Here is a 13,704-nt window from a genome sequence, read left to right as displayed (position 1 = left end):
AAATGCAAAACTAGAGGCCAAATAATTTGATCCAAATTGTTAAATGTGTTGCAGAAACAGAATTATCAAAGAAGGAAATGGAGATGCTTTCTGAATCTCTTATTTGCTCTTCAACTGATCCAGAGGAGTTCTCTTTGCTCAACCCCTTTGAATCTTCTATGAATATTTATTCTAGTCAAAGTAGAGAAAAGGTTCCTTGGCAAAATATTGTACATATTATAAACATGTTCATAATGCTTGCTTAAAGCTCTTATAATAAATATGGTAGCTAAAATGTATGTTAAATATGTATGAGACACATTCTGAAAGCAATTTTAATGAAGCTATGCTTATCGGAAATTACAGGAATGTGTATTCACAGTACTTCAAAAGGTGGTTTTATTGAAACCAATAAACTAAGCTCATTATTCAACTTGGTGGTTTTTTTTTTAAAGAATGTCACTTAGCCATTATATTTAGTCAAAACTGAACAGGAGGGGAGGAGGAAAGGTCTAATTTTAATGCTTCCTTGTCATGCTAGGATTGTCTTCAAAGCAACCGGAACAGCGTTGTTTCTGAGTATAAGACATAATTTATGTATGCAACATGAAGAAGTGGACTAAGCAATGCCATTATAATGTTCCTCCAAATGTGCAACACCTACACAACTGAACACATTTGCAAGTCTCAGACTGCCTTGTGTTTTCTATTCCTAAAAAAGTTTTTATACCAGACAGACTGTCCGCCTCCTCCACCGCCGCCTCTTCCTCCTCCTCCTTCTTCATCTTCATTTTCATGTACATTGCTTGACTGGCACCATGGAAACTTCCCTTGAAATGCAAATAACAGATTCCTAGAGGATATTTTTGTTAGGAACATCACACAACCCTGGACCTGTGGTGACATGGAAATTGTAGTATCTTGGCTAACTTGCTAAACACAGTCAAGAGGTCCTTTGGGGCTTCACTGTGTATCCAGAACCCATTTTTCAGTATGTACTCCCATTTCATCAGATCGCAATTCAATCCACAGGTTGCTATGAGCCTGTCGTCAAGCTGTGATACGTCTCGAAATACTGCCTGCACGTTTCTGAAAAGCTATCACCTGTACACAGCCAGTTGTATTTATTGCCTTTGTAGCCATGTACAGAGGTCAAGAGTTCATCCTAATCATTTTATCCTGATTTAATTTCAGCGTGGTTTATTTCCCAGTACATATGTTTAGGATTGAGACATACATCTTACTAGCAATGCAGTTACGGAATAGAATAGACACCAATAAGAATGAACTAATTTGAAAAATATTAATATGACCATGTAGTTATTCTTTAAACTCTTCTACAGATGTTTAATTTCGTGCAGTAATTGGAGGTCAATAAATACTAATAGCCCCAAGATCTTCCTTGTGGCTAGTGGTGTCTCCATGTTATTGACTAAGCACAGAAGGAATTTCATCCTGGTTTTCATACTAAAGCACTTACAGTCACTGCTTCCAATGTAATTTTGATCACTGCTTTCATTACGTTATACACTTGTGTCCATGTTCTAATTAAAGAGTTTTAGGAAATCATTTACACAGCCCTTGTAGTCCCAGAGAGAGAGAGAGAGAGAGCAAGGAAGGAAGGAAGGAAGGAAGGAAGGAAGGGAAAGAAAGAGAAAGAAAGAAAGAAAGAAAGAAAGAAAGAAAGAAAGAAAGATGGGCAATATCTTTTTATTAAACTAATCTCTGACTTTCCTGGAACTTTTCTTCAGCCAGCAGCTAAGGTGGCAGTTTGGAATATATATTGTAGTGTATGTCTCAAATGTGGTGACTGTAAATATTCCATTGTGGATGTCGACAGTCCCAGATTAATTTTATGAATGCCTCAGAACTCAGAAATGTGAAAGATGACAGTTACCTAAATGTGATCATCCACAATTTATTTTAATACATTCACACAATTCATCTGGAATTGTCAGCATTCATACGTGAATGTTAATATTCACCAAATGTAGGACATTTACACACTATCCTGTGCATGTGTGTTAAACTTGATGTTTACTTCTGAGTTGCACAGGATTTTGCTGTCACTGTAACATACATATATACTTCCACCTAGGAAAATTAGTGATTAGATAGCTGCTTCATAAGGTCTTAATTGTTCCTATACAATACATCAGTCAAACAATCAAATAGTGTTAGAAAACAGATCAGCGTTGGGTCACTGACTTCATGTTTTCCTGTTCAAAGAGTTCAATTTAGACAAAAACTGTTGGAAAAGCGATTGATGCAAAAAAGAGAGGCAATCCTCCAAGAAGCGCACGAGGAAGAAGAAAGGAAGAGGCGTCTGGATGCTCTCAGGCAACAGGTTTCTCAACCATTTACCATGTTTAATGTTTTCACGAGCAATTTAAACTGCATGACAGGTCAGTGGAGAAATCAGTCTTGTCAGGACATGAAAAAGGGAAGGGGTTCTCAGTATTTCTGCTTCATCGCTTATTGTGTGTTTTGTGATCACTGATGTATTAAATACACACAGCAGACACTGCTGAACATAAGATCTAAAAATAGATATTTTTTCTGTCATGTGTATGAGACTAGTATAAACCTAACAAGTTCTCCTAGATAAGGGGTGTGCAACCTTTTTGGACCTGAGGGCCTCACTGGGTACCTGCTGGGTTGGTGGAGGCTATACATGTGTGTGCATGTACACACGCATACCACACTCTCACACACACACCTCAGTCATACCCACTCTTACGCACACTCAACCCAGCAGCCACAGATCTGTATCTTTTAACAACAGCATCAGTTCTGACAGTAAAAAGGGGGGCAGGGGAAGGAATGGGCACCACGGTTCCTGCAACAGAAGCTTCATTCCTAAAATGTCCCCAGAGCATCCTAGGAAGTAGGCAGGAACTTTCAGGTACTTCAGGGATGCTGCAGGAATGAGGCTTCTTTAGCAGGAACCTTAAAGTCTGTTTCTAGACCGTTTCTTCCTGTTCTCCCTTTTTTTTGGCAGCAACAGTTGCTGGGGGTCTGAGGACTGCTAGACAGGGCTTGGGGGTGCTCTTTTTGTACTCTTGCCCTAGATGATTATTTACACAAAGTACAATCGGTATCTTTTCCCCTTGTTTTCACTTTCATTTTGTCCATTTGAAATACAGTTTTCAGTATCATTTCTGCATCTTTTTTCACAGCAGTACACAAGTATTTGCTCATTGTCATACAAGGGTGAAACTTCCTTGATACAGTGATCATGTTGGCACCATGTTCCTACATCTTCACTCAGTTCCTCCACCATGAATGCACTCTCTCAATCTCGGTCCCCTCTCTTGCTCTCTCTTGCTCTCTCTTGCTCTCTCTCTCTCTCTCACACACACACACACACACACACACACTTCGCTTTCCTTCTCACATCCCAAATTCAGTATCCTGCTGAAGCAGCACCATCATGCATACATTTTTGGTGTACTAGTGAGATGACATCAAGACAAAGTGAAAAAAACAACAACCCCATGAGCGGAATGTTAACGCCTATGCTTTGATTTAAATAGATAATTGGCATTTCCAGGAAAAAAGGGGTGGAGGCCACTGGGAAAAAACAAATGGCACAGATAGTCATGTAAGGATGACACCAGGAGCTGGAGAATTGAGTATGTCATATACAGAGAGAAGTTGCATCAAAAGGGAGTGGTAAAGAGAGAAATGTTGGCCTCAAAGCATTAAGAGGCTGCAATCCTATACACACTTACATGGGACTAAGGCCCATTGAGCTCAGTGGGTATTACTTCGGAATAGAAATGCACAGGACTGCACTGTCAGAGAGTGAAGAGTTAAGATTGAAAGGTGTCTCATTTTTACCTTTAAAATGTGCTCAAGTCAGCATCAGATTGGCCTAATGAAAAGGACCATCTAACTGCTTTGTTGTATTACTACTTAATTTTAAAGTGAATCATTTGTATGTTGGGAAATATATAATTTCCTCATTACTCACTTATTCCACACTCTGCCCTTCTCTCTCCTACTATGGAAGCCTGACACTGGATTTATCCATGTTTCTGCTACTGAACTGCTGCATGAGCTGGCAGGCCGCCCTAGCATGATTCAAACATTGCCCCAGGATTTCCTTTGCTGTGATTTCACCCTCAAACATTTGTAGCAGCATGTCCTATTTGGCTGGGGCTTAGGCAGGTCAGATGACTACACTGGAATGATTCTCCCTTCCAGCACTTTTGAAGGTTGTCACAGTCACTATAGGTTGCCTAAGTGACCTGTGCAGATACAGGAATGGTGTAACAACCCACAATGGTTATTCTTGTGTAGTCCTTGATTCAAATATCCTCAGCTAGTAAAGTTTATAGTCCCTGAAAAAGGAGAACTGCAGAATGCTTAACTTCTGCAGGAGACACATCCTTCATCCTTCCAGCTAAAGGAACTCATAGATGTACAGCCTGTTACTTAAGGTCTGTCAGAGTTAAATACCTAACAGCCCAATTCTACCCATTTTACTCAGAAGTAAGTTCTACTGTTTTCAATGAAACTTCCTCCCTAGGAGGTGTGCATTGTATTGCAGCCACACTAATGTCACTGATTGGCAGCAGGTTAGTTGGGAATAGACTGAAGACACCTTGTCACCTCACCGGCAGCTATGTGAACCAAGCAAGAAGATGTGGGAAAGCATAGTACAGTTTCTATGTTGAATGTAGCATGCAGCTGGGCATGCTTTTCCAGTGAAAGCAGAGAGCTTAGATCAGTGCTCAGCACACCTGTTTACACAACTATGAGCTAGGTAGTCATAGCTGGATAAATTCAACAAACGGAAATCAGCAATATGGGAGTAGTTGTATCCAGTGGTGTAATTCTGCTAGCATAGACGTTCTAACATTTGCAGAAACCCCATTTTTTTCCTTGCACAAGTGTCAAATCAAGTACTGTGTTGCTGCTTGCACAAGGCATTGCACAACTCATTACAACTTCATTAGGATAGGTGTTGTTTGCTAGCGGTCGTGCAATGTCAACTCTTGTAGTTTTTCCACTGGTGAAACGTTGGATATAAATTTCACTAGTCTGAATTAGTGGCACCTGATTGGGCTAGGCTCATTTATTGCTTTGTGCTTTGTATATTGTTGTTTTGTTGTTGTAAATGAGCCAGACAAAAGCCACCTCCCCCTTGCAGTTCAAAGGCTAGATAAAGAATATAAGATTCATTCCATCTACTTGAGGGCATAAGAGAAAACAATGTCTAGTTTGTTCTTTCCTGTTCTAAAATGGCTGCATTCTTTTTGCATTTGTCCCACATACTTTTCTGTTTGTTTGTTTTCAGCCCAAAGTTTATTTAACTTTTGCTTCAGCCTTTTTTTATAAATCTTGTGGAGTGTAAATGTGTTTGACCAGAACCTTCTGGTGTTACTTTTTTGAGATCTTTCTTCATTCCTACATTCAACTGAAGTGGCCACATTGTCCTAGGATTGCAATATGTCATGTGGGGGGAAAAAAGTCAGTAGGCTTATTGCTTTTCACTGTTAAAATATGATTAAGCGGTTTTTAGCTTTGAGAAGTATTTTTCGTCAGGCCCAACCCAATCACAGGGGAAAACTAAGTAAACACTTAGAATGCCAAAATTTTGCTTTCTTGGAGACAGCGCCATCACTGGCACCTTTGCAAGATGTTCACAGAGGCGGCTAGCAGCTTCTGGGCTGGCCGATATCCCCGACATTGCAGTGGACAAGATTGAAAGTGTTTTGATTTCCACAGGACATATAGAAAGTTGCAAAGGAAAGGAAGGAAGCAGTGACATACATAAACATGAAAACCTGCTGGTAAACATGAAACTTTGCTGGCCAGCTTTTCATAATTTCATGTGCTATTGTTATGCTGTTCTACATATGATAAAATGCATGCCAAGGAGGGCAGGACAGCAACATTTTGATTTGCCAAGGATAGCAAAAAAAAACTTGGTTTGTCCCATTTTTTTAATGGGAAGTAAGATTTGGCTTGTGGAGTTACAGCAGGCTATTCATGTCTCCTTTTGCAATTGACAATATCGATCTAGTGATTGTATTTATTTATTGGGCCCAATAAAGCCATCCTCTTATCTGTATCTTAAAACAGGTACAAACAAGATCTGTTGCCGGAAGAAAAAAGCCACATTCAAACCACTCTCCAGCTTACTCCTCAGTATTTTTTTCTTGCATTTGTCACTTGATTAGATATGTCAGCAACCGTGCTCTACTTCAGATTGATTTATACTCAGGGCTCTTGCTAGTTTTCTTTCTCCCTAAACACCATTAGCCCATGTCTACATATACTGCATGACAAGGTCTGCAGCATAAAAACCTGTCTAGACAACTTGGTGCATAGCACATCACAGGGAAAAGAGAGACGGAGCTGGTGGCTGACATAGGCCAATCCAGAGTCAGTGTACATGTTTCTTTATATAGTTGCGGCATGGCAACTACAAAAGTCTGGTCTAAAGTGGTACACTTTTTAAGGTTGTTATCTGCATTTCCAAAACCATAGAAGGGATTTTCCAACATCCATAGCTCTTCTTTTCAGTAACTCCAAACTTAGCTTTTTTCAGATGTGGAATTATTGAAGGGTGTTTTGGTATACAAGACAAAGGCAATAGGGTGAGTTTAAACAAAAACAATGTATTGCAAACTGGTGTTGTGTAAGCAGTTGAACAATGGTGGGGGCATGTGAGTCTGTGGATGAGAAAAATGAAAGTACTCTCCATAGTTTTACACAGAGCTGCCTCCAAGAAACACAAAAAGCTACTAATACAGGGACATAGAACAGGCACATACTTAACTAAACAAGAGCTAGTCTGCTTGTTAGCTTTTCTATCAGCCTCCCTGTGGTGAATGCTCCACACCATGGCTGTAACATTTACCATGACTCATCAAGTGAAATCCTACATAAAAGCAGAATTATCACTTGCCATCAGCCTGCTTTCCTGTCCATTTTCATTCAAGGTAAAAGCTTTTTCAGAAAGCACCTCTCTGCACACATTTGGTGTGTTATCCAACAGAAGTTGCAGAAACGGGCTGAGGGAAAGACAGGTATATTTTGATATATCATCATGCTTAGTATAAAATGCCAACCTCATCGAAGAACAGCCAGTATCGGTCCTTGCTACTAGACCTCTCAGCTGACATGGCTATGTTGTTGTTGTTCAGTCGTGTCCGACTCTTCGTGACCCCATGGACCATAGCACGCCAGGCCTTCCTGTCCTGCGCTCTCTCCCGGAGTGTGCTCAAGTTCATATTCATTGCATCTGTGATGCTATCTAGCCATCTCATCCTCTGCCGTCCCCTTCTCCTTTTGCCTTCAGTCTTTCCCAGCATCAGGGTCTTTTCCAGGGAGTTTTCTCTTCTCATTAGGTGGCCAAAATATTGGAGCTTCAGCTTCAGTATCTGTCCTTCCAATGAGCACTCAGGGTTGATTTCCTTTAGGATGGACTGATTTGACCTCCTTGCAGTCCAGGGGACTCGTAAGAGTCTTCTCCAGCACCACAGTTCGAAAGCATCAATTCTTCGGCGCTCAGCCTTCCTCATAGTCCAGCTCTCACAGCCATACATTACTACTGGGAAAACCATAGCTTTGATTAGACGGACCTTTGTCGGCAAGGTGATGTCTCTGCTTCTTACTATGCTGTCTAGGTTGGCCATAGCTTTCCTCCCAAGGAGCAAGCGTCTTTTAATTTCATGGCTACAGTCACCGTCTGCGGTGACCTTGGAGCCCAAGAAAATAAAATTTGTCACTGCTTCCATTTCTTCCCCTTCTATATGCCAGGAAGTGATGGGGCCAGCTGCCATGATCTTCGTTTTTGTAATGTTGAGTTTCAAACCAGCTTTTGCACTCTCCTCTTTCACCCTCAACAAGAGGCTCTTGAGATCCTCTTCGCTTTCTGCCATTAGGGTGGTATCGTCTGCATATCGGAGGTTGTTGATAATTCTCCCAGCAATCTTAATTCCGACCTGTGATTCATCCAACCCGGCGTTTCTCATGATGTACTCTGCATATAAGTTAAATAAGCAGGGTGACAATATGCAGCCTTGTCGTACTCCTTTCCCAATTTTGAACCAATCGGTTGTTCCATGTCTGGTTCTTACTGTTGCTTCTTGACCCTCGTACAGGTTTCTCAGGAGACAGGTAAGGTGGTCTGGTACTCCCATCACTTTAAGAATTTGCCACAGTTTGTTGTGATCCACACAATCAAAGGCTTTAGCGTAGTCAATGAAGCAGAAATAGATGTTTTTCTGGAATTCTCTTGCTTTCTCCATGATGCAGCGAATGTTGGCGATTTGATCTCTAGTTCCTCTGCCTCTTCTAAACCCAGCTTGTACTTCCGGTAGTTCTTGGTTCGCATACTGCTGAAGCCTAGCTTGTAGGATTTTGAGCATCACCTTGCTGGCATGTGAAATGAGCGCAATGGTGCGGTAGTTTGAACACTCTTTGGCGTTGAGTCCACAAATTTTGGATTGAAGGTTCCAGTGCAAGCAGTTAAAGACATCTATAATGCCCCCAAGACCACTTCCGCGGCACGTGTTAGAGTTGTGGCTGAATCTGCCAGAGCTGGCTCCCAGAAGCTTACCTGGGCAGTTCTGACTTTTTTGTCATCTTATTTGGTGTGAGGCTTTTTAAATGTTAATGAGTTTGACACACATTCTGGAAATTAAGATTTATCTTCCCAGAAATGGTCAAAGACTTTTCATTATATTAAGGCATAGAAAGGGTGTGTCACCTGCTGGTACAATCCATGTTCCCTTTTCTCATGATGGTGAGCAGTTGGTGAGACATTTTTCAGATAAGGACATGGAAAGAGCCCTGCTGGACCAGACCAAAGGACTATCTAGTCCAGTATCCTGTTTCCCACATTGAACAACCAGTTGCCCATGAGAAACCCACAAGCAGGACCTGATGACAATAACCCTCTCTCAGTGTTCTTCCCCAGCAACTGGTGTTTAGAGGCATGAGTCTCTGATCTTGCAGGTAGTATATATAGGCTGACCATACGTACCATTTTAAATGGGACAGTACTGTTTTTTTTTCATATTTCCCAGCTGTCCCGTCGTTGTAATATAAATGTCAATTTTGTCCCGTTTGTAATTTTTTGTAAAAAAAACAACGCATTTATCATAAGGCTCTATGCTAATCAGTGCGTGCAGTAAAACTACTAGTGTGACGAAAGAGGAAGTTCCATTTCCTTTATCCAGTCAGGGCCAGGCTTCTTGATGATCAGATGCCACCCCCTTGCTTGCCTGCAGTGGCGGGGAATCCAAGAGGCGGTCACTAAGCCCCATTCAGCATGTGGGAGCCAGGAGGGCGAGTCTTACTGTTATTTCTACCATCATTCCGCCCATAGAGATTCTTTCTGCCCTACTTTCAGTTTGATTCGGACTTTTCAGACTCATATTTCAGTTCAATAGGCTGTTAAGCTTTTTTTTTATTATTACAGTGGAATATTACATAACCCCGTCCCATTTTTGTCATCCCAATATCCCGTTTTTGTCCCAAGGAAATATGGTCAGCCTAAGTATACAGCCATCATGACTAGTAGCCATTGATAGCCCTATGCTCCATGAATGAGTTTAATCCTTTTAAAGCAGAGGTATAGAACCTCAGGTCTGGGGGCCAAATCGGCCCTTCTCAGGTCCAAATCTGGCCCCCCAGAGTTCCCCAGATGCCCCCCCCATGATTTACACCAGGAACTAAACATGGGTAGTTTATCTCTTTTGGTTTTGCTGGACTTCTCAGCAGCTTTCCATACCATCCACCATGGTATCTTTCTAGACCACTGGCTGGGATGGGGCTTGAGGACACATGAGCACTATAGGTGTGGAATAGGTGTTTGTTTGATTTTGACAATTATCTTATGACCATTGTAGAAGAAAAGACAGAGTTGTCTCAGTCAAGTTAGGGAACTGTAGCTTTCATTTTCCAGATATATGAGCCTCCATGTTTTCCTCCTTCCTTTTCTGCTTTAACCCATGGAACTTTCTAAGTAGATGGAAAGAATGGTAAAAGGCTGAGGTTCCCCATCCTTTGATGTCTTCTGGAAATATGAAGGGGTGATTATGAGGTTAGAGCATACACAATGTTTGAACTGCTGACTTTTTCTATATCTCTCCTAGGTTGCTATTGTTGCACAGTTTGATCCTGCTCGAATGATGGCTGACACAGTGGCATCGAAAGCTCGAATGGGTATTGGAACAGAAGAAGAATTTGTTCTGCAGAAGCCTCTGTTTGAGTTGTATACATTCAGCGCAGAGCAGGTACTTGCTCATCTTGCATGGTGTGTTTCCAACCACACCAAGCACAGAAAGGTTAAATGAGAAAGTAATTAAGCTTTGTGTAGAAACTACTGGAGGGAGAAAATATGGGTATCTGCTATAGAGAGAGCTTTTCCCTCCCCCCAATGTTCTGTCTTAATTCAGTTAATGAGTACAGTACCAACCATCTGCATCAATACATGCAATACATCCAAAGATGTGGGCTTCCCCATGCAGTCACATAACCCCTTAGCCTCTACACCTCATTGTAGCTAAGCCTAACTATGTGCCACTGAAATAAATGCATCACAAGTTTTGACTGTAAGCTCCAAGGGCCAGAGATTGATTGATTGATTTTACTGTTTTAAATTATGCCGTTGTACATCACCCAGAGTGGCTGGGTGACCGGCCAGATGGGCAATTAAGAAATTTAATTTTAAAAAAAAATTCATTTCATTTCTATACCACCCAATAACTGAAGCTCTCTGGGCAGTTCACAAAAATTAAAACCAAAAAGCGCAGGATAAAACAATATAAAATATAAAGGCATTAAAACCACAATATAACAATACAACCAGAATAAAACCTAGCAGCAATGCAGAGATTTAAAATACAGATTTAAAACACCACAGCTAAAAGACTAGGAAGCTAAAATGCCTGGGAGAATAAAAAGGTCTTCACCTGGCGGTGGAAGGAATACAACATAGGTGCCAGGCGAACCTCTCTAGGAAGCTCATTCCACAGCTGGGGTGTCACAGCAGAAAAGGCCCTCCTCCTGGTAGCCACCCACCTCACTTCCTTTGGCAGGGGCTCACAGAGAAGGACTGCTGAGGATAATCTTAGGGTCTGGGCAGGCACATATGGGAGGAGGCAATCCTTCAGATAGCATGGCCCCAAGCCGTTAAGGGCTTTGAATGTTAATACCAGCACTTTGGCCCGGGGAGCTCAGTTGGTAGAGCATCATTGCGAAGAGAAAACTCCCTGGAAAAGACCCTGATGCTGGGAAAGATTGATGGCAAAAGGAGAAGGGGACGGCAGAGGATGAGATGGCTAGATAGCATCACCGATGCAATGAATATGAACTTGAGCACACTCCGGGAGAGAGCGGAGGACAGGAAGGCCTGGTGTGCTGTGGTCCATGGGAGGACAACAACAACCAGCACTTTGAATCAGGCCCAGAAAGAGATCTGGCCTCTTGTACTTTATAAAGCACCAGTGGGAATTCTTTCCCAAGATCTTCTTTCTATGATATCTCTCTCCTAGCCGCAGTATGAAGTTGAAAAATTGCATTACTTGAGAGATGATGCAATATGTTCTGGGTAAATTAGAAGTACTTAACCCATGGGAATCCAATGAATAAATGGATGGATAAACACGAATAGCTTTTTTCTTTATGTGGGAAAGGATCATGACAACAGTGCATAATAAGTATACTTCAGCCTCATTTATGAAACCTTCTTTTCCTTTTATATTCAGTGTACCTGGGAGCTGCATCACACATTATAGCTATGATTTTGAGGGTGCCATATATTCCTGGCAACCACTGGCACCACTGTGGGGAGTGTATATTGTGGTTGCTTTATTTAGCCCCACTATGGCAAAGGGCACCTCAGCATTTTCATTGCGGCTGTCGTAACGTATGGGCTGGCCTTAAGCTCTGCATGCAGGTTAGCGTTGGTGCCTGGATGTCTGAGCACTCAAGCACAAATACGGGAGGCACATCTCTGCAGTACCCTCGCCTGCTGCCACCCCTGCTGCCTGTTACCCTAATATCAGTTCTGTCCATGTGCCATTGCTGCTGGTGCCTCCCTGCTGCCGCCGTTTTAATCGGTAGCAGCCTTTTTGACAGCTGCAACTTTGTCCACCCAACCACATCATGGTACACCAAGATTATTTATTTATTTTTACTGATTACATATTTTAACCATCTTCCAAGACTGTAGTCTTCCCAGGGGGACTTGCAGTATAAAACCGGGGTGCAGAACTGTTTTGGGGCAGGAGGCCGGATTGCCCTCCACCCCTCATCCCGGAGGATGGATGACATTGGGGTATGGCCTGTCCCCTGAAGTCACTCCCTTTTTCCTTCGCACAGAACTGTGCCTCCTCCCAGCACAGAGAAAGCCCAGTCCACCCCCAAAACCCACTATGTCCAATCTGAGATAGCAGCAGGGATACTGGGTGGCAGGACTTGCCCATGAGGGGGAAGATGTGAGCACTCTTCCCTGCACAGGGGTGAATCCTGTTACTATCTCTGATCTGAATTCAGAAATAGCAGTGGGGATGAGGCATTGGGACTTGCCCAGGCATGGAAGAGTGCTCTCAGATTATAGATAGCAGCGGGGATGCCCTCAGAAGGGATTCCTCCTGGGGTGTGGCTTAGAGCCTAAGCTCCTCCCCCTAGAGAAGGAGGAACCCCAAGAGGCAGCATGGGCCGGATTAGGGCACCCCGGTATAAAACATAGTGTCAGGCAAGATATCCTGGATTGCAGGTCGAACAGTCTGAAGCAGCTTAGATTTGAGATTTAAGTGCCCTAATTTTGTACCTACAGGTGCATACAGGTATAAAATCTGATGTCCAGTGTTCAAATTAAATCAGTGTTCAATGGGCAAATATCTTGTTCCCTAAAAGCATCTAGGTATGTATATACATCATTGGGGATTCTATATATTTCCATAATCCAATACTATCTTTACTCTTGCAGCTAATACTGAATAGACCAGTATGTTGCATGTTATCTTTTAAAGGAGTAACATTGGAATCAGAGCAACTTATTCCAGGGTACATGGTTCATAAACCACAGCTATGTGTTTATACATTAATGTTTTTCTTTTTTTTAAACAGATCATTTCTGACACCCGGGTTCGGGTGGAGCTAGCTCTCCGAGAAGCTGGACTTCATCGAACACGTTATGCTCAAGAACTTTTACCTAAAATCCCTCCACCCAAACTCCCAAGGAGAGACATGGACTCCACAGTCTTTAAAATGTAGAAGTGGGAACCTATTAAATACTTTGAAATGTTCTAAATAGTCTAATAAGTATCCTTAAATAAACTATTTTAATTCAGGAAATAAGGTGGATACTTGGAGGGTTGTGTTTTTTTTTAAATTAAGTCATGTTGTAGAAAATTTATTTCTTAGGAGTGCTCAGTGGACCATTTCTTTCACACTCCCCCACAATCTTGAGCATTGCTCTGTTATAGCATCTTCTTGGTTTACTGAAGCTGCAGTCTAATTATTTCAGGTGAAATCATCCTTCTAGATGAAAATCTGCAAAGAAAGAACTGCTGGATACACACGTCCGCATGGGAATGGAATGCACATCATTATTTCCATCAGGTTAGAGAACAGTGTAGTATACTGAGCACAATGCTGGAATTTGAAGGGGGTTCAAATCCCCATGCATCCACAAACCTCACTGGCTAACCTTATTCATCTATACATACCCTTTGACTTCTCATTCTATCCCCT

The 13,704-nt window shown here is 42.0% G+C and overlaps 1 protein-coding gene across 1 annotated transcript in view; it reads left to right on the top strand.

The window, feature by feature from the left end:
- CCDC148 (coiled-coil domain containing 148) overlaps positions 1–13,315 on the top strand; it is a 147,601-nt gene extending 134,286 nt beyond the window's left edge. Inside the window, exons 13-15 of the mRNA XM_084829666.1 lie at positions 2,209–2,326; positions 10,098–10,238; positions 13,078–13,315. Of these exons, the coding sequence (XP_084685792.1) occupies positions 2,209–2,326; positions 10,098–10,238; positions 13,078–13,224 (406 nt within the window). The 3' untranslated portion in view covers positions 13,225–13,315. The remainder of the gene's footprint in view (positions 1–2,208; positions 2,327–10,097; positions 10,239–13,077) is intronic.
- Positions 13,316–13,704: the final 389 nt, after the last annotated feature.

Source organism: Heloderma suspectum, chromosome 1 (genome assembly GCF_057233095.1).
Source record: "Heloderma suspectum isolate Gila_16-S chromosome 1, 16-S_ref, whole genome shotgun sequence".
Lineage (NCBI taxonomy): Eukaryota > Metazoa > Chordata > Lepidosauria > Squamata > Helodermatidae > Heloderma > Heloderma suspectum.
This window is presented reverse-complemented; position numbering and strand designations above follow the sequence as displayed.